This window comes from Heterodontus francisci, chromosome 4 (assembly GCF_036365525.1).
Source record: "Heterodontus francisci isolate sHetFra1 chromosome 4, sHetFra1.hap1, whole genome shotgun sequence".
Lineage (NCBI taxonomy): Eukaryota > Metazoa > Chordata > Chondrichthyes > Heterodontiformes > Heterodontidae > Heterodontus > Heterodontus francisci.
Window position 1 is genome coordinate 41,684,535 of NC_090374.1, and position 24,046 is coordinate 41,708,580.

The 24,046-nt window shown below is 44.0% G+C and overlaps 1 protein-coding gene across 1 annotated transcript in view; it reads right to left on the bottom strand.

Annotated features, from left to right (window-relative positions):
- Positions 1 to 1,065: 1,065 nt before the first annotated feature.
- The window catches only part of LOC137368790 (coiled-coil domain-containing protein 110-like), a 47,458-nt gene continuing 24,477 nt past the window's right edge, over positions 1,066 to 24,046 (bottom strand). Inside the window, exons 4-5 of the mRNA XM_068028994.1 lie at positions 19,209 to 21,408; positions 1,066 to 1,193 (exon numbers count right to left, since the gene is read on the bottom strand). Coding sequence (XP_067885095.1) covers positions 1,066 to 1,193; positions 19,209 to 21,408 — 2,328 coding nt within the window. The remainder of the gene's footprint in view (positions 1,194 to 19,208; positions 21,409 to 24,046) is intronic.

The following is a 24,046-nucleotide window of genomic DNA, read 5'->3' on the forward strand; positions in this document are numbered from 1 at the left end:
ATAATCTGTGGGCAGGAGGAAGAATTGATAATGGAAGGTTGGGAGTTTACACAATACTTTTTTCAGTGTACTGGCCCATAATATATATGCAGACAATCCATTGAAATGGTGGGGGTGGGAGTTGGTTGTCATTTTCAACTTACAGTTTGGGCATAAAACTTGCATTGTGGGTTAGGTACCTGTTATTGAGACTGTCCAATTTTACTTTCCATTGATTGAGGGTGTCTGATCCACAATACCAGTGTTATACTCCGGTGGCAAGTTGAAAATTAATTCTAGTTTTATTTTCTTAATTGGAAAACGGGGGAACGTAGAAAATTCACAATATTTACAATACACTAAGATAAAATCCTGGTCTTGTCATAATTTTGAGTTTGGATCAGCAGTTCTACTGAGGTCCCAATGGGAGAATGAGATGAATTTTTGAGTTACAGCAATTATTCAGAACCTGGCTGGAATATCAATCAATGATTGCTGTGTGTATCATTGTGAAAAGTTAAAAACAACCAAAACCATTTGTCTCAGTGCAAGTACAAGCTCAAAAACAAGATTGCAAACAAATTTTACAATGGGAGGAAGAATTACTCTTGGCAGTAAGTTTAGTGACATGGTTAATCCAGTTAAAAAAAATTACAATTTTGCTGCACACATTGACCATTTTTCTCCATGTGCACTATTGCACATGACTATAAAATACTTAATTACACCATTATACTTGGAATTCACTCTGAGTAACTCTAAATTATCCCACTCCTTTGGTGTGTTGAAGATTCCCTTTGGTTTTTAAAAAAGTACCGGAAAAAAAACTGGCAAGCGCCCACTTTCTAAAGTTTAGCATAGTTGCTGCAATGGTTTTTATTTGCTCATGTTTGAAAGATAAGTGTTTATTGTAATAGAGCTGTATGTTAAATTTTGGAAGTACATTTTGCAACAAGTACATCTTGCTTCTGCTTGCACCCTCAGCATTCATATACAATAAGACCTCTGGGATTTAACACTTATTTCTGCAACTAATACGGTGTACAGTTAAACGTATATATTCAAATACAAAGGACATATTGCACATTATGTCACTTTCATATTCGAGTTCTGTGGCCCACAGAGCTGTTGCATTCTTCTGTTCTTCAGATATCTATGCACAGACTGATCAGAATATTCAGTTTCATCTTGCTTTAGCTTTGAGGACCTGCTCCCTGTAACACAATAGAACAACAATTACAAAGTAATTCATTTGTTTCCAGGATTATTTAAAGTTCATTTAATGGGATCATTATAAAAACAACTTTGGCAAATTCTTCTGCCCTTCCTTTATTGATAACTGCCTTGAAGTAACAGTGGAAACTCTGTGGGATTTCTAATGTAACTTAATACATTGTTGTGCATTTAAAATAATTATACAAATAAGCATGTACCTTGAAACAAATCAGAGCTGCTGCAGTGGTAAATAGTGAGGCAAGGCCAGGAGGATCACTGGGGAGATGAAATGGAATCTGTGGGTTTCATTCGTCCACAAAAGCTGTGTATTTCCAAAATAAATGATCTGAAAACTTTGGATTCCTCTGGACTAGTGCTAATGACTGGCAAATGCCAGTATTGGTAGGAGTGACCACCATACAGTCCTTGTGGAGACGAAGTCCTGCCTTCACATTGAGGATACCCTATATCGTGTTGTGTGGCACTACCACTGTGCTAAATGGGATAGATTTCGAACAGGTCTAGCAATGCAAAACTGGGCATCCATGAGGCGCTGTGGGCCATCAGCAGCAGCAGAATTGCACTCAATCACAACCTGTAACCTCATAGCCCGGCATATACCCTCTACCATTACCATCAAGCCGGGGGACCAACACTGGTTCAATGAAGAGTGCAGGAGGGCATGCCAGGAACAGCACCAGGCATACCTCAAAATGAGGTGACAACCTGGTGAAGCTACAACCCAGGACTACTTGCATGCCAAACTGTGTAAGCAGCAGGTGATAGACAGAGATAAGCGATCCCATAACCAATGGATCAGATCTAAGCTCTGCAGTCCTGCCACATCCAACCATGAATGGTGGTGGATAATTAAACAACTAACCGGAGGAGGTGGCTCCACAAATATCCCCATCCTCAATGATGGGGGAGCCCAGCACATCAGTGCGAAAGATCAGGCTGAAGCATTTGCAACAATCTTCAGGCAGAAGTGCCGTTGATTATCCATCTTGGCCTCCTCCTGTAGTCCCCAGCATCACAGATGCCAGACTTCAGCCAATTCAATTCACTCCGCGTGATATCAAGAAACGACTGAAGGCACTGGATACTGCAAAAGCTATGGGCCCTGACAATATTCTGGCAATAGTACTGAAGACCTGCGCTCCAGAACTTGCTGCGCCCCTAGCCAAGCTGTTCCAGTACAGCTACAACATTGGCATCTACCCAGCAATGTGGAAAATTGCCCAGTTATGCCCTGTCCTCAAAAAGTCCAACCCGGTGAATTACCACCCCATCAGTCTACTCTCAATCATCAGTAAAGTGATGGAAGGTGTCATTGGCAGTGCTATTAAGCGGCACAGTGGTTAGCACCGCAGCCTCACAGCTCCAGGGACCCGGGTTCAGTTCTGGGTACTGCCTGTGCGGAGTTTGCAAGTTCTCCCTGTGACCATGTGGGTTTTCGCTGGGTGCTCTCGTTTCCTCCCAGAGCCAAAGACTTGCACGTTGATAGGTAAATTGCCCCTCGGGTAGGTGGTAGGAGAATGGTGGGGATGTGGTATGGGATTAATGTAGGATTAGTATAAATGGGTGGTTGTTGGTTGGCACAGACTCGGTGGGCTGAAGGGCCTGTTTCAGTGCTGTATCTCTAAATAAATAAAAAATAACCTGCTCAGTGACGCTCATTTTGGGTTCCGCCAGGGCTTCTCAGCTCCTGACCTCAATACAGCCTTGGTTCAAACATGGACAAAAGAGGTGAGATGAGAGTGACTGCCCTTGATGTCAAGGCAGCATTTGACCAGGTATGGCATCAAGGAGCCCTAGCAAAACTGAAGTCAATGGGAATCAAGGGAGAAAACTCTCCGCTGGTAGGAGTCATACCTAGCACAAAGGAAGATGATTGTGGTTGTTGCAGGTCAGTCATCTAAGCTCCAGGACATCACTGCAGGAGTTCCTCAGGGTAGTGTCCTAGGCCCAACCATTTTCAGCTGCTTCATCAATGACCTTCCTTCAATCATAAGTCAAAATGGGTATGTTCACTGATGATTGCACAATGTTCAGCACCATTCGCGACTCCTCAGATACTGAAGCAGACCGTGTAGAAATGCAGCAAGACCTGGACAATATCCAGGCTTGGGCTGATAAGTGGCAAGTAACATTTGCACCACACAAGTGCCAGGCAAAGACCATCTCCAACAAGAGAGAATATAACGATCTCCCCTTGACATTCAATGGCATTATGATCGCTGAATCCCCCACTATCAACATGCTGGGGGTTACCATTGACCAGAAACTGAACTGGAGTAGCCATATAAATACCGTGGCTACAAGAGCAGGTAAGAGGCTAGGAATGCTGCAGCGAGTAACTCACCTCCTGACTCCCTGTCCACCACAGCCTGTCCACCATCAACAAGGCATAAGTCAAGAGGTGTGATGGAATACTCTCCACTTGCCTGGATGGGTGCAGCTCCAACAACACTCAAGAAGCTCGACACTATCCAGGACAAAGCAGCCTGCTTGATTGACACCCCATTTACAAACATTCATTCCCTCCACCACTGACGCACACTGGCAGCAGTGTGTACCATCTACAAGATAACACTGCAGCAACGCACCAAGGCTCCTTAGACAACACCTTCCAAACCCGCGACCTCTACCAACTAGAAGGACAAGGGCAGCAAGTGCATGGGAATACCACCACCTGCAGGTTCCCGTCCAAGTCACACATCATCCTGACTTGGAACTATATTGCCGTTCCTTCATGGTGGCTGGGTCAAGATCCTGGAACTCCCTTCCTAACAGCACAGTTGGTGTCCCTACCTGACATGGAGTGCAGCGGTTCAAGAAGATAGCTCACCGCCACCTTCTCAAGGGCAATTAGGGATGGGCAATAAATGCTGGCCCAGCCAGCGACGCCCACATCCCATGAATGAATAAAAAAAAACAGATGCAGGGCTCCACAATAAAGATAGTAACAGTTGCGAAAAGATAAGCCCAGCAACTACAGGCCAATCAGTTTAACACTGGTAGTGGGAAAACTTCCAGAAAAAATAATTCGGGACAAAATCAATAGGCACATGGTCAAACGCGAGTCAATTAAGGAAAGCCAGCATGGATTTCTTAAGGGAAAATCATGTTTAACTAACTTGCTGGACTTTTTTAAAGGGGTAACAGGGTTGCTGAGGGCAATGCTGTTGATGTGGTGTACATGGACTTTCAAAAGGCATTTGATACAGTGCCACACAACAGACTTGTGAGCAAACTTGTAGCTCATGGAATAAAAGGGACGGTAGCAACATGGATACAAAATTGGCTGAGTGACAGGAAACAAAGAGTAGTCGTTAATGGATGTTTTTCGGGCTGGAGGAAGGTTTGTAGTGGACGGAGAGAAAAAACAGTGAACTGCAGGCCAGTTAGTCTTACATCAGTAGTGGGGAAAATACTAGAGTCTATTATAAAGGATGTGATAGCAGAACACCTGGAAAGCATAAACGGGATTGGACAAAGTCAGCATGAGTTTACGAAAGGCAAGTCATGCTTAACAAATCTACTGGAGTTTTTGAGGATGTAACTAGTAGAATAGATAAGGGAGAACCAGTGGATGTGGTGTATTTGGATTTTCAGAAGGCTTTTGATAAAGTCCCACATAAGAGGTTAGTGTGCAAAATTAAAGCACATGGAATTGGGGGTAATATACTGGCATGGATTGAGAATTGACAGGAAACAGAGAGTAGGAATAAACGGGTCTTTTTCCGGGTGGCAGGCAGTGACTAGTGGGGTACCGGAGGGATCAGTGCCTGGGCCCCAGCTATTCACAATATATATTAATGACTTGGGTGAGGGAACTAAATGTAACATTTCCAAGTTTGCAGACGACACAAAGCTGGGGGGGAATGTGAAATGTGAGCTGTGAGGAGGATGAAAAGAGGCTCCAATGTGATTTGGACAAGTTGGGTGAGTGGGCAAATAAATGGCAGATGCATGATAATGTGGATAAATGTGAGGTTATCCACTTTGGTTGTAAAAACAGAAAGGCAGATTATTATCTGAATGGTGATAGATTGGGAAAGGGGGAGGTGCAATGAGACTTGGGTGTCCTTGTACACCAGTCGCTGGAAGCAAGCATTCAGGTGCAGCAAGCATTTAGGAAGGCGAATGGTATGTTGGCCTTCATTGCAAGAGGATTTAGTACTGGAGCAAGCATGTTGTCTTACTACAGTTAAACAGGGCCTTGGTGAGACCACATCTGGAGTATTGTGCGCAGTTTTGGTCTCCTTACCTGAGGAAGGATGTTCTTGCCATGGAGAGAGTGCAAAGAAGATTTACTAGGTTGATTCCTGGGATGGCAGGATTGACATATGAGGAAAGATTGGGTTGACTAGGCCTATATTCACTAGAGTTTAGAAGAATGAGAGGGGATCTCATATAAACCTATAAAATTCTAACTGGATCAGACAGGCTAGATGCAGGGAGGATGTTCCTGATGGCTGGGGAGTCCAGGACCAGGGGTCACAGTCTCAGGATACGGGGTATGCCATTTAGAACCGAAATGAGGAGAAATTTCTTCACTCAGAGGGTGGTGAATCTGTGGAATTCTCTACTGCAGAAGGCAGTGGTGGCCAGATCATTAAATATATTCAAGAAGGAGATAGATATATTTCTTAATGCCAAAGGGATCAAGGGATATGGGGAGAAAGTGGGAACAGGGTACTGAATGAGATGATCAGCCATGATCTTGTTTGAATGGCGGAGCAAGCCTAAAGGGCCAAATGACCTACTCCTGCTCCTATTTTCTATGTTTCTATGTTCCCCAGGGATCAGTGTTGGGACCCTTGCTTTTCCTGATATATATTAATGACCTAGATCTTGGTGTACAGAGCACAATTTCAAAGTTTGCAGATGATATGAAACTTGGAACCACTGTGAACTGTGAGGAGGATAATGTAGTACTTCAAAAGGACATCCACAAGTTAATGGAATGGGCAGACAGGTGACAGATGAAGTTCAATGCAGAGAAATGTGAAGTGATTCATTTTGGTAGGAAGAACATGGGGAGACAATATAAAATAAAGGGTGCAATTCTAAAGGAGGTGCAGGAGCAGAGGGAGCTGGGTGTATCTGTGCATCGTCATTGAAGGTGGCAGGACAGGTTGAGAGAGCAGTTAATAAAGCATACAGTATCCTGAGTTTTATTCATAGTGGCATAGAGTACAAGAGCAAGGAAGCTCTACTCAGCTGGAGTATTTCGTCCAATTCTGGGTGCCGCACTTTAGGAAACACGTGAGGGCATTGGAGAGAGTACAGAAAAGATTCACGAGAATGGTTCCAGGGATGAGGAATTTCAGTTATGAAGATAGATTGGAGAAGTTAGGACTGTTTTCCTTGGAGAAGAGAAAGCTGAGAGGTGATTTGATAGAGGTATTCAAAATCATGAGGGGTCTGGATAGAGTAGATAGAGAGAAACTGTTCCCATTCGTGAAAGGATCGAGAATGAGAGGGCACAGATTTAAAGTATTTGGTTAGAGAAGCAAAAGTGTTGTGACATGAGGAAAATCTTTTTCACGCAGTGAGTGATTAAGGTCTAGAATGTGCTGCCTGAGAACGTGGTGGAGGCAGGTTCAATTGAAGCATTCAGAAGGGAATTAGAGAGTTATATGAAAAGGAAGAATGTGCAGGGTTATGGGGAGAAGGCAGGGGAGTGGAACTGAGGGAGTTGCTCTTTCAGAGAGCTGTTGCAGACATGATGGGCCGAATGGCCTCCTTCTGCGCTGTAACCATTCTGTGAAATTGCTGACAGCTCTTTTGGACTGTAGCATTATAATAACTTGGCATTTAACCTAACAGGTCATAGTGAAAGGCATGAAGAATGGAACCCTGTGCTGGGTGTTTATTTAAATATCTCTGCATCACATCTAATGCTTTAATGAGGCAATGTATACAACTCTAGATACAAAATATAGCTGGAATCCTATCCTCGCTAGAAGCCAGTGCTATTTAGGAAACGATGCTGAAAAGCAATGATGGAGAGAGAATCAAACCGGAAATTAGGTTCTTTAGCAGTGTTGTTTTAGTCACTCTCACAGGAGAAGAATAGTTGCCAACTAAAATTACTGCATTTTTGTGAACAGTGTTAACATAAAACTAAAATTTAAACAAGGGAACTCAAATAGTCCAAAACTTTTAGAAATGATTTTGGAAATCGAAACAGACAAATAGGCAAGAACGCCAGCAAGCGGGCGAACGGCGGGACCACAGAGGGGATTTTACTAGCGGCAGCCAATAATGAGGTTGCTGCCTAGACCGCCATTCCATTAGGACAGTGGCCTGCCTCTTGGAGCTGCCAGCCAAATCTGTAACAAGAGATTGTTCACAAGTTCTTTGCAATTCCACATAGATGCTGATATAGATTTACAGAGTCACAGCACAAAAGGAAGCTAAATGGCTGAATCCCTTGTAGAAAGATTTGTGCAGAAAAACACCTTTGACCACAAGTCCATCAGGCAGTGGTCTACACGTAACATTCTTGAGGCCCTGCAGGGCAAGGAGATGGTGGATCCTGTCAGAAGGTCCCTGAGCAGACTGTCAAAGTCATTTGGCAGAATGCCTCATTGCCAGAACTTTCAAACAAGCAACGAGACTAGCTTGGCTGGTAATGAGAAGGGCCTTCCCTGGCAGATCCTTCATGGACATTCAGAATCACAGCGCCACCATACACTGCCCTCGACGTGGCTGCGGTGTGGAAGAGACCATCGCCCACCTCTTCCTGGAATGTGCCTTTACAAAGAAAGGGAAGAGATGCAGTGACTTTTGTTGCAGTTCATCCCAAGCAGCACCATAACACAGGAGTCTGTGCTCTATGAGCTGTTCCCAGGGACGCACACCGAGACAAACATCAACTGCTGCTGGAGGACCATCAACTCAGTGAAAAACGCTCTTTGGTTTTCCCGAAACTTGTTGACTTTCCAGAGCAAGGAGTTGTCCAAGACCGGGTGTGCCAAACTGGCACATTCCAAGATCCAGGACTGCTTGCTGAGGGATGCATTAAAGCTTGGGGAAACTGCTCCAAAGGCTCAATGGGGAAAAGCCACAGGCGAAGGCCCTCCTGCCATAGTACACCGCGGGGCTGGAACTCGTGTAAAACCCTGTCTGCGCTAGAGAATGATTGAAATGAAATGTAAAGCTAAATTGTAAATATGACCCATAATTGTAAGTGCAGTGAGGCACCACAGTGTGCCATTTACTGTACTGAAATAAATTGAACTGTATTGCACTTTATGTAATGTTTAGTTTGAACATTTACAAATTTTATGAATAAATTATACTTATTGAACAAAAATCATGAGCAAATTACTTGTTCATTTTATAATACTAAGGTAATCCATACCCGATAGATATCAAGTTGAATATTTCTGTACAATATAAACTTAGGTCCTGGTACATTAGCTCAACTCACCACCCATCCAATGACCGGACTTTTACACCCCCGCAAAGAGTGGGCTGGTGATTGGGGGAGGTGGGGGGGGAGGCGTAAAATGGAATGGGAGGCTCAGGGGGCCCTTCCCGACCTGCTCCTGCCTCCGCCGCCATTTTATGCAGGGTGGGACTTCCTGCCTCAATGAGATAGAAGTCCCGCCTAAGACCAATTAAGGGCCTGGGGACTGTAAAATGCTGAAATCCTGGATCCCAAGGTCTGGCGGAGGCGGGATCACCACGGACTTTTCAGTCAGTGGACGGCTTCCCTCCGGCCACCGTAAAATTCTGGCCAATTTTCTCCACTCCTTCCTTTTCTTGAAGGTGTCCTCAGGGGGTTACAATACCCCTGGCTTTGGTAGCCGTCAAGCACCTCACCCATATATAAGTCTACATAACGAGTAGCGACATGCTACTTAACTATAGAGGGCATCACAGCGTGTATTGTAACAGTGATAGTGTCACTCAACTTAATGCCTGCTCCAGGATTTAGGCAATTTACCTGAAACATAGCTAATCATTTCTATATCGTGATTAAATCCAGTGGAATCAATAGGGGAAAATTACATAGTTTACTGCACCACTGCTGGAAAGTTAACAAATTACCTTCAAGGTCTCATCAATACAACTATCGAAATCCTGGATCTTCCAGTTGATCACCTTTTCTAAAAGAGGTGAAGCACTTTTCACATCCGCTCCATGAGAATGTTCCTTGACATTGAGTTAACGCTAAGTTCTGTTCATTCAGTATTTGTGATGCATCCCCTGATCCACCAGCATTACTCTGTATTTTCCTAATGTTAAAGATTGTAACAGGAAAATTATCTGATGAATTGTCACTAAACTTTCAACCATTGTTGCCACTTAGAAAATTGATATTTAATTTATTTTTACATGTAATGTTCTTAAATACTGTTGTTGTTATTATGAGGTGTTTAATGCATTCGTGTGACATTCTTCTAATCACTGTTGTAAAAGGGGCATCAATTCGCTTATTTAAATAGATCTGTACCTCTGTTAAGATATTGGATAGAGGAACATTAGAAAGCATGGTGGAGGTAGATTTTAAATTTTGGGTGGCCAATTGGTGGGAGCAATGAGGCTAGAGCCTACCTAAATAGAGCCAGCGAGCTGCAGGCAACAAACGGGTGGCCCGATACAGTTCTCCAAATTTGGGCCAACGCAACAGCAATAATCCCAAAGACTGCCCAGCCAGGGGCAAGGTTTGCAGCTTTGCAATTGCAGCGGGGTTAGCTCGGAGCGACAGTGGCCCTAATGATTTTTATGGGCCCAGGGAAGCACCCCTGCTGCCCCTGGCCCCACAGAAATAACTAAAAATATACCTTTTTCGGGCCTCTTCTGCTCTACTAACAGTATAACTGGTTAGAGTGGGGATGGGGCACATTCTGTTCAGCTCTGTCCTAAAGCATCAATCCGGCTCCTATGTATTTTGTGGGACATCTGCTGCATATTAAAGGGACCACTGCCTGAAACAGGCGGGTGATTCGGCCACCCAGTAGTTAGCCCCTTTAAAATTGGTTACTGCCAGGACAGCGGTGTTAATGCTCCTCCTACTGACCCCATTTTCAGGCCATTAGTGCCTTGTTAATGCCTCATTTAGCCAGGTTAAAATCAGGCCAAATGTGTTTGCCAGCTAATATCAGCAACAGTAATTTCTAACCTGATATCAATATGTTTCAAGCGTAAATGCAGTCGAGGCTGGAAACAGCTTCCAGCCAATTCAGACTTAATCCTTTCTGGCAGTTCATTTCCGTCAAGATTTCCACTAACACCTGAGGCAACATAGCAACCTAGTTCTTGCTGACATACAGCTCTCAGCCATGTGCAAAGCCTAATCAATTTCTGTGTTATATATACTTTTTGTGACTATGTCTCTCACCCTGCTGTTAGTTTTTATCAGTCTTCCTGCATCTTCAGAGGTCTTGAGTCACTCAGACATCAGCTGTAATGTATAAGCTAACTGTTTTGAAACTCTGTCTACTCACTTGTCTGTAATTGCCGCACTGTGTAGTGAGACTGCCCCAAAATGCTGGATTGTATCTTTATATCTTTGCTCCCCATGCAGTTCCTCAAAATTTCTTCTAATCTCATTAATATTGCTTTGATCTGCAGAATAATAGGCAGGAAAAAATATTTAGATTTAGTTTTGAAAAGCCCCCTAAATATCCAGATCCATTCAATATGATACAAATTGGGAGTGATCAATAGACTGTAATTTATTTTAGAGATTCTGATCACATAATTATCAAAATTCCAGATGACATCTAGCACAAGATTAGCAACCAACAAGCATTTTTTTTTTTACAACCTTTCTCCCTGTTGTTCCCCAGTTTGTTGTCTCCCACCACAGAGCTATTGTCTTTCCATTAGGAGGTCAAATTTTTATAGAATTACCATCACATTGCTCTATGATTAAGAGACAGGTTGGATGTGAAAAAGTTCACGAATGGAGAAATCTGGCTAATGAGGGTTTGAATGTTAGATAGGAAGAGATTCAAATTAAGGATTCCCTGAGAGTTTAATGGTACTCTGTCCTTTCACCTTTAAAACCTGTAGCTAGATTCCAAATCGGGATCAGGAATCTGAAGCCCGGATAATTTCCAGGACCTGATCCCGCGCTGCAACTGCATCACTCACGCAACCCTATCTTTAAATGTAAATGCCCTAATTGGGTTGGAGGTGAGCTCGGTGCCCATTCAGTGGAGCCGAGTGTCACCAGGAGGCGGGAGCTGCCTACATAGCGCAGGCGGCAAAGGAAGACAGCAGCCATGATGGGGCCTGCTGCTACTTCGCAGAACAGAGGAGGCAGCACCTCGGAGAGCCAGCAGCCCAATCGAGCACAAAAGTGGCCAGCATCACAGATGACAGACGTCAGCCAATTCGATTCACTCCGCGTGATAGCAAGAAATGACTGAAGGCACTGGATACTGCAAAGGCTATGGGCTTTTACAATATTCCAGCAATAGTACTGAAGACCTGTGCTCCAGAACTTGCTGCGCCCCTGGTCAAGCTGCATTGGCATCTACCCTGCAAGCTGGAAAATTGCCCAGGTATGTCCTGTACACAAAAAGCAGGACAAGTCCAACCCGGCCAATTATTGCCCCATCAGCCTACTCTCAATCATCAGTAAAGTGATGGAAGGTGTCATCAACAGTGCCATCAAGCAGCACTTGCTTAGCAATAACCTGCCTGTGTGGAGTTTGCAAGTTCTCCCTGTGTCTGCGTGGGTTTCCTCCGGGTGCTCCGGTTTCCTCCCACATGCCAAAAGACTTGCAGGTTGATAGGTAAATTGGCCATTATAAATTGCCCCTAGTATAGGTAGGTGGTAGAGAAATATAGGGACAGGTGGGGATGTGGTAGGAATATGGAATTAGTGTAGGATTAGTATAAATGGGTGGTTGATGGTCGGCACAGACTCGGTGGGCCGAAGGGCCTGTTTCAGTGCTGTATCTCTAAAACAAAACAAAAACAAAACAAAACAAACCTGCTCAGTGATGCTCAGTTTGGGTTCTGCCAGGGCCACTCAGCTCCTGACCTCATTACAGCCTTGGTTTAAACATGGACAAAGGAGCTGAACTCAAGAGGTGAGATGAGAGTGACTGCCCTTGACATCAATGCAGCATTTGACCAAGTATGGCATCAAGGAGACCTAGCAAATCTGAGGTCAATGGGAATCAGGGGGAAAACCCTCCGCTGGTTGGAGTCATACCTACCGCAAAGGAAGATGGTTGTGGTTGTTGGAGGTCAATCATCTGAGCTCCGGGACATCACTGCAGGAGTTCCTCAGGGTAGTGTCCTAGGCCCAACCATCTTCAGCTGCTTCATCAATGACCTTCCTTCAATCATAAGTTCAGAAGTGGGGATGTTCGCTGATGATTGCACAATGTTCAGCACCATTCGTGACTCTTCAGATACTGAAGCAGTCCGTGTAGAAATGCAGCAAGACCTGGACAATATCCAGGCTTGGGCTGATAAGTGGCAAGTAACATTCGCGCCACACAAGTGCCAGGCAATGACCATCTCCAACAAGAGAGAATCTAATCATCTCCCCTTGACATTCAATGGCATTACCATCGCTGAATCCCCCACTATCAACATCCTAGGGGCTACCATTGACCAGAAACTGAACTGGAGTAGGCATATAAATACCGTGGCTATAAGTGCAGGTCAGAGGCTAGGAATCCTGAGGCGAGTAACTCACCTCATGACTCCCCAAAGCCTGTCCACCATCTATAAGTCACAAGTCAGGAGTGTGATAGAATACTCTCCACTTGCCTGGATGGGTGCAGCTCCAAAGACACTCAAGAAGCTCGACACCATCCAGGACAAAGCAGCCCGCTTGATTGGCACACCATCCACTAACATTCACTCCCTCCACCACTGACGCACACTGGCAGCAGTGTGTACTATCTACAAGATGCACTGCAGCAACGCAAAAAGGCTCCTTAGACGGCACCTTCCAAACTTGCGAGCTCTACCAACTAGAAGGACAACGGCAGCAAATACATGGGAACACCACCACCTGCAGGTTCACCTCCAAGTCACACACCATCCTGACTTGGAACTATATCGCCGTTCCTTCACTGTTGCTGGGTCAAAATCCTGGAACTCCCTTCCTAACAGCACTGTGGGTCTACCTACCCAACATGGACTGCAGCGGTTCAAGACGGCAGCTCATCACCACCTTCTCAAGGGCAATTAGGGATGGGCAATAAATGCTGGCCTGGCCAGCGACGCCAACATCACATGAATGAATAAAAAAAAGTAAAGTGCATGAACCGGCACAAGATGCCCCAGCTAATGGAAAAATTTCATCATCAATAAAAAAACTTGAACCTCTGCCCGCTTTGAACCTGACAGCTATGCACTAATGTGTGTCAGATTATTTGGGTTCGGCAATCTCAGCTTTGAAAATTGCCTTCTTGCCCTTCCTCATGGAGCTTAAAAATGGGCTGTTAAATAGAGGTGAGCAGGTTCATCGTTCCCCTCCCCCACCCTCCCTTTGAAAATTGCCTCATTTTCCAGAGGCGGCAGGATCCAATGCCATCCTCCGGGAACAAAATTTCCAAATCACGCCTGCACCCCTTCCCAACCCCGCCAGAAATTGAAAATCCAACCCTGGATTCTAATTCAGCCCAATTTGATGGAATTCAATACCCTCCTTCCTTGCCAGCTGTGTTTGCCCCACCTATAATGGGTTTGAGCCACCATACCCCAATCTCCAGTGACTGCAGGTCCACAGAATTAACCTGCCCATAATTTGGCATTAAATTGTCAATTCCCTCAGACAGCTACACAGAGACCCTTGTTGTGGTAGACCCCTAGTGATATGCATGTGAAGCTGTTAATTGCCTATCAACTAACCACTTTAAAGGAACTCGATAAATGCCTCTTTACAGATAGATATAGATGATCAAATTCTCTGTGGTAAGGATAGTTCCTGTCCTTGAATAATGGATGAGCAACCAGTCTGTTATAAGGAAGACAATTTGGAATGTAAATTGAGAAGACTATTTTGGCAAGTTCTGGAGCACAGGTTCTCAGTACTATTGCCAGAATATTGTCAGGGCCCATAGCCTTTGCAGTATCCAGTGCCTTCAGTCGTTTCTTGATATCACGTGGAGTGAATCGAATTGGCTGAAGTCTGGCATCTGTAATGCTGGGGACTTCAGGAGGGGGCCGTGATGATTCATCAACTCGGCACTTCTGCCTGAAGATTGTTGCAAATACTTCTGCCTTATCTTTCGCATTGATGTGCTGGGCTCCCCCATCATCGAGGATGGGGATATTTGTGGAGCCACCTCCTCCAGTTAGTTGTTTAATTGTCCTCTACCATTCACGACTGGATGTGGCAGGACTGCAGAGCTTAGATCTGATCCGTTGGTTATGGGATCGCTTATCTCTGTCTATTGCATGCTGCTTATGCAGTTTGGCATGCAAGTAGTCCTGTGTTGTAGTTTCATCAGGTTGACACCTCATTTTTGAGGTACGCCTGGTGCTGCTCCTGGCATGCCCTCCTGCATTCTTCATTGAACCAGGGTTGGTCTCCTGGCTTGATGGTAATGGTAGAGTGGGGGATATGCCGGGCCATGAGGTTACAGATTGTGGTTGAGTTCAAGTCTGCTGCTGCTGATGGCCCACAGTGCCTCATGGATGCCCAGTTTTGCATCACTAGATCTGTTCGAAATCTATCCCATTTAGCACAGTGATAGTGCCACACAACACGATGGACGGTATCCTCAATGTGAAGGCGGGACTTCGTCTCCACAAGGACTGTATGGTGGTCACTTCTACCAATACTATCATGGACAGAAGCATCGGCGGCAGGCAGATTGGTGAGGACAAGGTCAAGTATGTTTTTCCCTCGTGTTGGTGCCCCCACCACCTGCCGCAGACCCAGTCTAGCAGCTATGTCCTTTAGTACTCGGCCAGCTCGGTCAGTAGTGGTGCTACCAAGCCACTCTTGGTGATGAAGTCCCCCACCCAGAGTACATTTTGTGCCCTTGCTACCCTCAGTGCTTCCTCCAAGTTGTGTTCAACATGGAGGAGTACTGACTCATCAGCTGAGGGAGGGTGGTAGGTGGTCATCAATAGGAGGCTACCTTGCCCATGTTTGACCTGATGCCATGAGACTTCCTGGGGTCCGGAGTCGATGTTGAGGACTCCCAGGGCAACTCCCTCCCTACTGTAGACCACTGTGCCGCCACCTCTGCTGGGTCTGTCCTGCTGGTGGGACAGGACATACCCAGGGAGAGTGATAGCAGTGTCTGGGACATTGTCTGTAAGGTATGATTCCGTCAGTATGACTAGTCTGTGGGACAGCTCTCTCAACTTTGGCACAAGCCCCCAGTTGTTAGTAAGGAGGACTTTGCAGGGTCGACAGGGCTGGGTTTGCCGTTGTCGTTTCTGGTGCCTAGGTCGATGCCGGGTGGTCCATCCAGTTTAATTCCTTTTTATTGACTTCGTAGCGGTTAGGTACAACTGAGTGGCTTGCTAGGCCATTTCAGAGGGCATGTAAGAGTTAACCACATTGCTGTGGGTCTGGTGTCACATGTAGGCCAGACCAGGTTTCCTTCCCTAAAGGACATTAGTGAACCAGATGGGTTTTTACAACAATCGACAATGGTTTCATGGCCATCATTAGACTAGCTTTTAATTCCAGATTTTTATTAATTAAATTCAAATTCCACCTTCTGGTGTGGTGGGATTCGAACCCATGTCCCCAGAGAAATACCCTGGGTCTCTGGATTACTAGTCCACCTCCCCTGTTGAAATATCATAACGGATAGTAAGTTTCTATAGTTAAAAAAGAAAAGAGTTAACAAAGTGAACGTTAGTACTATAGAAAGTGAGTCTGTGGAATTAATAAGGAGATGGCAGATGAATTGAACAGGTATTTTGCATCAGTCTTCACTATAGAGGATACAAGTAACATCCCAGAAATAGCTGTAATTCAGGAAATGGAAGGGAGGGAGGAACTCAAGAAAATAACAATCACCAGGGAAGTGGTACAGAGCAAATTGTTGGAGCGGTGGGCTGACAATTCCCCAGGTCCTGATGGACTTCATTTTAGGGTCCCAAAAGAAATGGCTAGTGAGATAGTTAATGCGTTGGTTTTAATTTTCCAAAATTCCCTAGATTCGGGGAAGTTTGCATTAGATTGGAAAATAGCAAATGCAATTCCTTTATTCAAAAAAGTAGGGAGACAATAAGCAGGAAACTACAGGCTAGTTAGCTTAAAATCTATCTTTTTACAATTTATATAAATTACTTGGATGAAGGGACTGAAGGTATGGTTGCTAAATTAACTGATTACACAAAGATAGGTAGGAAAGTAGGTTGTAAAGAGGACATAAGGAGGCTACAAAGGGATACAGATAGATTAAGTGAGTGGGCAAAGATCTGGCAAATGGAATATAATGTGGGAAAATGTGAAATTGTCCATTTTGGCAAGAAGAATAAAACAGCATATTATCTAAATGGTGAGAGATTTGCAGAGCTTTGAGATGCAGAGGGATCTGGATGTCCTAGTGCATGAATCGCAGAAGGTTAGTATGCAGGTACAGCACATAATTCGGAAAGCTAATAGAATGTTATCATTTATTGCATGGGGAATTGAATGCTGAATTTTCTGGACCCATCGGCTGCGGGAAGGGAGGTGGGTGGGGGATGAAAATAAAGGCGCTGACCACCATGCTGGTTTCCCGCCAGGCACCGTCAAGTTTCACCAGGACGGGGGCAGGGAGGCCCAATGTATTAAGAAAGCCAATTAACATTATTAAAGCTCATTAAGAGACATGTTGTGATTTTCACAGGGGAGCATGGGATGCACGCGGTGTCTGGGTCAGACCAGCTGAATGGAGGCAGACATACAGTGGGGAGCCAATCATGGCCACCCAGGAATTAGCTGGGCCCCTTGAAAAGGTGAACAGCAGAGAGGAGGACCCGGCCATTGGGAAACAGGTGCCATCGGCTCAGTACAGGTGGTGGGGAAAGCGGGCAGCAAGCACTCAGGCAGTGTGGAGGTCATCACCCTCCTGACATCGCAGGGGCATAAGAGGAGGGCGCAAGGCTGCCAAACACAATGGGGGGAACCATCTGAGCACAAGGAAGGCAGCAGATGGCAATTGGACCGAGTGGCGATGAGGAGCGACACCTTCCATAGGAAGTTCAGGGCCCTGGGCATCAGGAGGGCAGAAGAGAGGGATGAGGGCTGGAAGAACATGGAGGCCACACCCTCAGCATAGGATGTACCGACAAAGACGGAGCTACCTTGAGATGACCAAGAACCAATGTCGTAGAAGACTCTGACTCTCCAGGCAGATGGTCACAGAGATTGTTGCAGAAAATCCCACACCTCACAGCACTGTTCATCATGTCCTGCCGGTCAAAGTCACTGTGGCCTTGAACTTCTTTACTTCTGGCTGCTTCTAAGAATCAGCTGCGGACCTTGGAGGCATCTTGCAAACGGCTGCTTTATCACTGTATCGCGTAGGTCATTGATGCTCTATTTGCCAGAGCTGGATGGTACATTCAATTTCAGGCAGATGCAGCCTCGAATGCACAGAGGGTATCGGGTTTCACCGACAATGCTGGATTCCCCCAGGTGCACGGCACCATCAATTGCACACATGTGGCCATCAAGGCACCCAGTGAGATTCATCCACTGAGGGCTTCCACTCCCTCAATGTTCATAAGGTTAATATAGAAACATAGAAACATAGAAAATAGGAGCAGGAGTAGGCCATTCGGCCCTTCGAGCCTGTTCCGCCATTCATTGTGATCATGGCTGATCATCCAACTCAGTAACCTGTTCCGGCTTTCGCCCCATACCCTTTGATCCCTTTAGACCCAATAGCTATATCTAACTCCTTCTTGAAAACATACAATGTTTTGGCCTCAACTGATTCCTGAACTTTTGGAAGGAATGGAGAACATAAGGAGTGATTTCACAATCCCGTACTGCCAGTGAGTATCACAAGTTAGGGAATCAGGATTTTCAAGCTATTGCCCTATCTCTGATCCACACTCCCCCTGTGAGTGAGGGTGGCTTTCCAGCTGGAATAGCGTGATAGTGGAATCACCCCTGCAGTGTTTAATAAAATGTCATTTTAAAAATTATTTTATGGGATGTGGGCATCACTGGCAGGCCTGCATTTGTTGCCCAGCCCTAACTGGCCTTGAACTGAGTGCCTTGCTAGGCCACTTCAGAGAGCAGTTAAGAGTCTAGAGTCACATGTAGGGCAACAGATTTCCTTCCCTGAAGGACACTAGTGAACCAAATGGGTTTTTACAACAATCAAAAATAACTTGAGACTAGCTTTCAATTCCAGATTTTTTAAAAATTAAATGCTTGAACTTATATTCCACCAGCTGCAATGGTGGGATAAGAACCCAGGTCTCCAGTGTAATAGAAACGGAGTTCTGATGAAAGGTTATAGACTTGAAACATTAACTCTGCTCTTCTTTTCGCCACAGATGCTGCCTGAGCTGCTGAGTATTTCCTGCACTTCCTGTTTTTATTTCAGATTTGCAGCACCTGCAGTATTTTGCTTTTATTTCTCCAGGGTATTAGCCTGGGCCTCTGAATTACTGTCTCAGTGACATTGCCACTACACCACCATAGCAATCCAGCAGAGGGAACCTCCTCATTCTTTTAGGAGTGGTTCAAGATCAACAAGCAAGAACACGGCTGCTGGAATAAAGTGATTTCCTTCAATTTGATTGAAACCCAATTCCAAGCAGACATACACTGAACGCAAACCACTCAGAGATGTGCAGCAGCTGACTGTAGTTAATCACCAATTGTCTAGTATACCCTCTGATAAATGCCACCCCAATAACTCAGGAATTACAAATATAAACCTATGACTTACTAGTCTGCACTGTAGGCTTTTTAACACACTGTGCACCCATTATAAAATCAGTTTATTAATCTGCTTGCAATTTCTTTTTATTGTATAGAGATAAAATTAAGAAAATAACTCAATGGTTTGATAAAATCTAAATTTTGTGCATATATGCTGTACCTTTCGGACTGCTGCATAATGCCATCCTGGAATCATCACCAAAGGAAAGGCCTGTGCTATTAAAAGATTTCTTTGAAAGATTGAGCTGATTATCTGACATCTCATCTTCCCTTCCTTGGCGAGAAAGCTGAACAGCATTGTTACCATCAGTTAAATAAGATGCAGGCACTTTCCCTCTTTCTGGATCTAAAATATTTATTTCTTGCTCTATGCTTCCTGTGTGCTTTCCCAATAGGAGCCATTCTTCATCCAGCTTTCTAATGGTGCACTCCAGCTGTAAGTTTGCTTTTATATATTTCTCAAGATCCTTGTTGAGAATCTTATTTTCCTCAGTGAGAATCGCCACAATCTTTGAAAACATTTCACATTTCCTGACCAGATCACTCGGGCAGTTTCCAGGCGAACTCTTCCCCTGTTTCGCTTGTTCAGTCTCATTCAGGAATTTTTTCTTCATAGTTGAAGTTAAAGTGGAAAAATCATCAACCTCTTTCTGCAGAGATTTGCTATTAGTGACAGAATTTTGAAGGGACTTTTCCAGTTTGTAGTTTTTGTCTTGGACTTCCTGAACAAGCTGAAAGAGCATCAAATTCTTTGTCCTCATGACAGCATACTTTGCTTTTGTACATTGAATTTCACAACTAGCTTTTTCTAGCTCATTTTTCAAAAATGTTATCTCTTTCTTTAATTCATTTAAACTTTGATTCATTTTCTGATTCTCAAACTGCAATACATTTGCATTAATGGCCTCTACTGCTTCCTTTGTCTTCTCTAACTGCAGAACTGTTTCTTTTGCACCAATGACAGCAAGTAGATCTTCTTTTTCCTCCATCATCTTATCTGCTAATCTCTTGATGCTTTCATTTTCATTGATTAGCTGCTGTTTATCTGCCTCAAGTGCTTGGTTTTGATTCTGGAGATCCTCGTGCCTGCTAAGTAATGCTTTGATCTCTTCAATGCATGACTTCCTTTCCTCCTCCATTTCAATGAACTGAACCTGAAGTGTTCTTCTTTCTTCTTCTAACTGAGAAACTATGCTTTTATATTCAGCGTTTTCCTGCAGAACAGAATCAAAATTTGTTGTGAGTTCTTCAGCTGCTGATTGAACATTCAATTTCTCATCCTTATACCTCAGTCCATTTAACATATTATTGCTATATTCTGATAAAGGAAACCATGAGGTACATTCATCTGCAAAAGCATTAACCTCATCCTTTTTCTCCTCGACCAATTGCATTGTCTTCTGCAACTTATCGCTGTATTCCTTTTGTTTCTCCATGTGGCAAACAAGGCTGGGTCTTTCTGAAGTCTTGGACAGTAACGCTAATTCATTATTTGAACTGCTCACAGGTTTTTCCTGAAGATAAGTGAAATCATTTATTTTCTCTTCCTTCTGGTTCTTAAAGTTGTTCTGAATCACAGTTTTATTGTGTGTTTTGGACCAGTGGTTCATATGATATGGGCTATTGGAACCACTTCCTTCTTTCAGTTCCCTGTGAAGATCTAAGTTGCGTTCCTCCAATGAAACCATAGCATTCTGCAACCTAATCACCATAGTTTCCAGTTCTAAAATCTTATCTGATTTATTATCTACTTCAATTTCCAAATTTAAACTTTCAATGAAAAGAGATAATTTTTGAGGGGTTCGTGTAGGTGTTGTCCCAGTTGCTTCCCTTGTAATCTTAGCAACATTTCGGAGGCGCTGAAGTTCACAACCAAGGATCAATTCCCACTTCTGTGACCTCTCTGGCTGCAGCCGCATCCGCTCACTGGCAATGCAAATTTTCTCTAATATTGCCCAACTTTCATCATTATATTGTAGCAAAAGCACATCACTTCTAGCATGACCAACTGCAGCTTGTTTAGTAGGAGAGGAGTTTAAATTTGAGATGGATGACAATGCTGCAGAATGGTATGCGGAACTTGAATCACAAACTTGAAACAATGTTTTGTGATCAGTTTGATTGCCTGTGTGCTGAAGAGATGTGTTTCCTATTGGGAGTTCTTCAAGTAAGCTTACTGGCAACAGAGTTGCCCAAATATCCTCTGAAGATTGTAGAAGTGAATTGTTGTTTTGAATTAAACCTTCATTCATCTCATCGACAATGGCATGAACTTCATGCAAGGGACTAGACTTCTCAGTGGATGTCTGATGCTCTGTATGGGGACCTTGGGAAGAAATTCCATCTAGTATGTTTCTGGCCTAAAATATAACAAAATTCACTTGATGTACATTCCCTTCCAAACATGCAATCCTTGGTAGAAGTTATTTTTAACTAAATTCAGAAGATTATGGATAAATAACCTTTCAAAAGTTGGATTGCAATGCTTGTTCTAGAAAATATGATTTGGTGAAACATAGCTGCTGCAAAGGGCCAATCATGTTTTGATTGCTTTGATTATTCTAACCATATTTATCTGTCTATAATCATCCCAGTTAAACCTCTTGTATTATGGTAATTACCTCCATTTAGGTGACCCCTGAATATACATTGCAACCCAAAATTGAGCCTTTCCCCCATGGAAAGTTAAACAACTCATATATGGGTCAAACCCCCAACATAAAATTTGACCAATATGTGAGTTAGTACAGTATCTCAAAAGATTTTTTCACAGGAAGCAAAGACAGACAATAGATGCTAATAAATTCATCAAAATTCTACTATAAAGAAAAAAAATCCAATACAATGTTCTTTTTTGGTTAGAAACATAGAAAATGATCCAGTTAGCCAAAGCTGGCTCCACAATTTGGGCATCTCCGCTATCGCAGTGCCAAGCAAAAGAGGATCCCAATTGGGAAGAATAATATTGGACACATTTTCTTCGGGCCTGCTCCGCCATTCATTATGATCATGGCTGATCATCCAATTCAGTAACCTGTTCCCACTTTCGCCCTATACCCTTTGATCCCTTTAGACCCAAGAGCTATATCTGACTCCTTCTTGAAAACATACAATGTTTTGGCCTCAACTGCTTTCTGTGGTAGAGAATTCCACAGGTTCACCACCCTCTGAGTGAAGAAATTTCTGCTCATCTTGGTTCTAAATGGCAAACTCCGTTTCCTTAGACTATGACCCCTGGTTCTGGACTCCCCCACCATCGGGAACAACCTTCCTGCATCTACCCTGTCAAGTCCTGTTAGAATTTTATCGGTTTCTATGAGATCCCCCCTCACTCTTCTGAACTCCAGCGAATATAATCCTAACCGACTCAATCTCTCCTCATATGTCAGTCCTGCCATCCCAGGAATCAGTCTGGTAAACCTTCGCTGCACTCCCTCTATGGCAAGAACATCCTTCCTCAGATAAGGAGACCAAAACTGCACATAATATTCCAGGTGTGGCCTCACCAAGGTCCTGTATAATTGCGGCAAGACATCCCTGCTACTGTACTCAAATCCTCTCGCTATGAAGGCCAACATACCATTTGCCTTTTTTACCACCTGTTGGGCCTGCATACCTACCTTCAGCAACTGGTGTATGAGAACACCCAGGTTTCGCTGCATATACCCCTCTCTCAGTTTATAGCCGTTCAGATAATAATCTGCCTTCCTGTTCTTGCTACCAAAGTGGATAACCTCACATTTATCCACATTATACTGCATCTGCCATGCATTTGTCCACTCACTCAACTTGTCCAAATCACCTTGAAGCCTCTCTGCATCCTCCTCACAACTCACCCTCCCACCCAGTTTTGTGTCATGTGCAAATTTGGAGATATTACATTTAGTTCCCTCATCTAAATCATTAATATATATTGTGAATAGCTGGGGTCCGAACACCGATCCCTGCAGTATCCCACTAGTCACAGCCTGCCATTCGGAAAAAGACCCATTTATCCCGACTCTTTGTTTCTTGTCTGCCAACCAATTATCTATCCATCGCAATACACTACCCCCAATTCCATGCGCTTTAATTTTACACGCTAATCTTTTATATGGGACTTTGTCAAAAGCCTTCTGAAAGTCCAAATAAACCACATCCACTGGTCCCCCTCATCAACTCTACTAATTACATTCTCGAAGAATTCTAGTAGATTTGTCAAGCATGATTTCCATTTCGTAAATCCATGCTGACTCTGTCCGAATCTACCACTGTGCTCAAAGTGCTCTGCTATAAAATCTTTGATAATGGACTCTAGAATTTTCCCCACTACTGATGCCAGGCTGACTGGTCTATAATTCCCTGTTTTCTCTCCCCCTCGCTTTTTAACTAGTGGGGTTACATTAGCTACCCTCTAATTTGCAGGAACTGTTCCAGAGTCTATAGATTCTTGGAAGATGACCAGCAATGCATCCACTATTTCTAGGGCCACTTCCTTAAGTACTCTGGGATGCATACCATCAGGCCTTGGGGATTTATCAGCCTTCAATCCCATCAATTTCCCCAACACCATTTCTCTACTAATACTGATTTCCTTCAGTTCCTCCCTCTCACTAAACCCTGTGTTCCCCAACATTTCTGATATGATATTTGTGCCCTCCTTTGTGAAGACAGAACCAAAGTATGCATTTAGTTGGTGAGCCATTTCTTTGTTCCCCATAATAAATTCCCCTGTTTCTGACTGTAAGAGACCCACATTTGTCTTCACCAATCTTTTTCTCTTCACATACCTACAGAAACTTTTACAGTCAGTTTTTATGTTCCCCACAAGCTTGCTCTCATACTCTATTTTCCCCTTCTTAATCAATCCCTTGGTCCTCCTTTGCCGAATTCTAAACTGCTCCCAATCCGCAGGTCTGTTGTTTTTTCTGGCAGATTTATTTGCCTCTTCCTTGGATCTAATGCTACCTCTAATTTCCCTTTTAAGCCATGGTTTGGCTATCTTCCCCGTTTTACTTT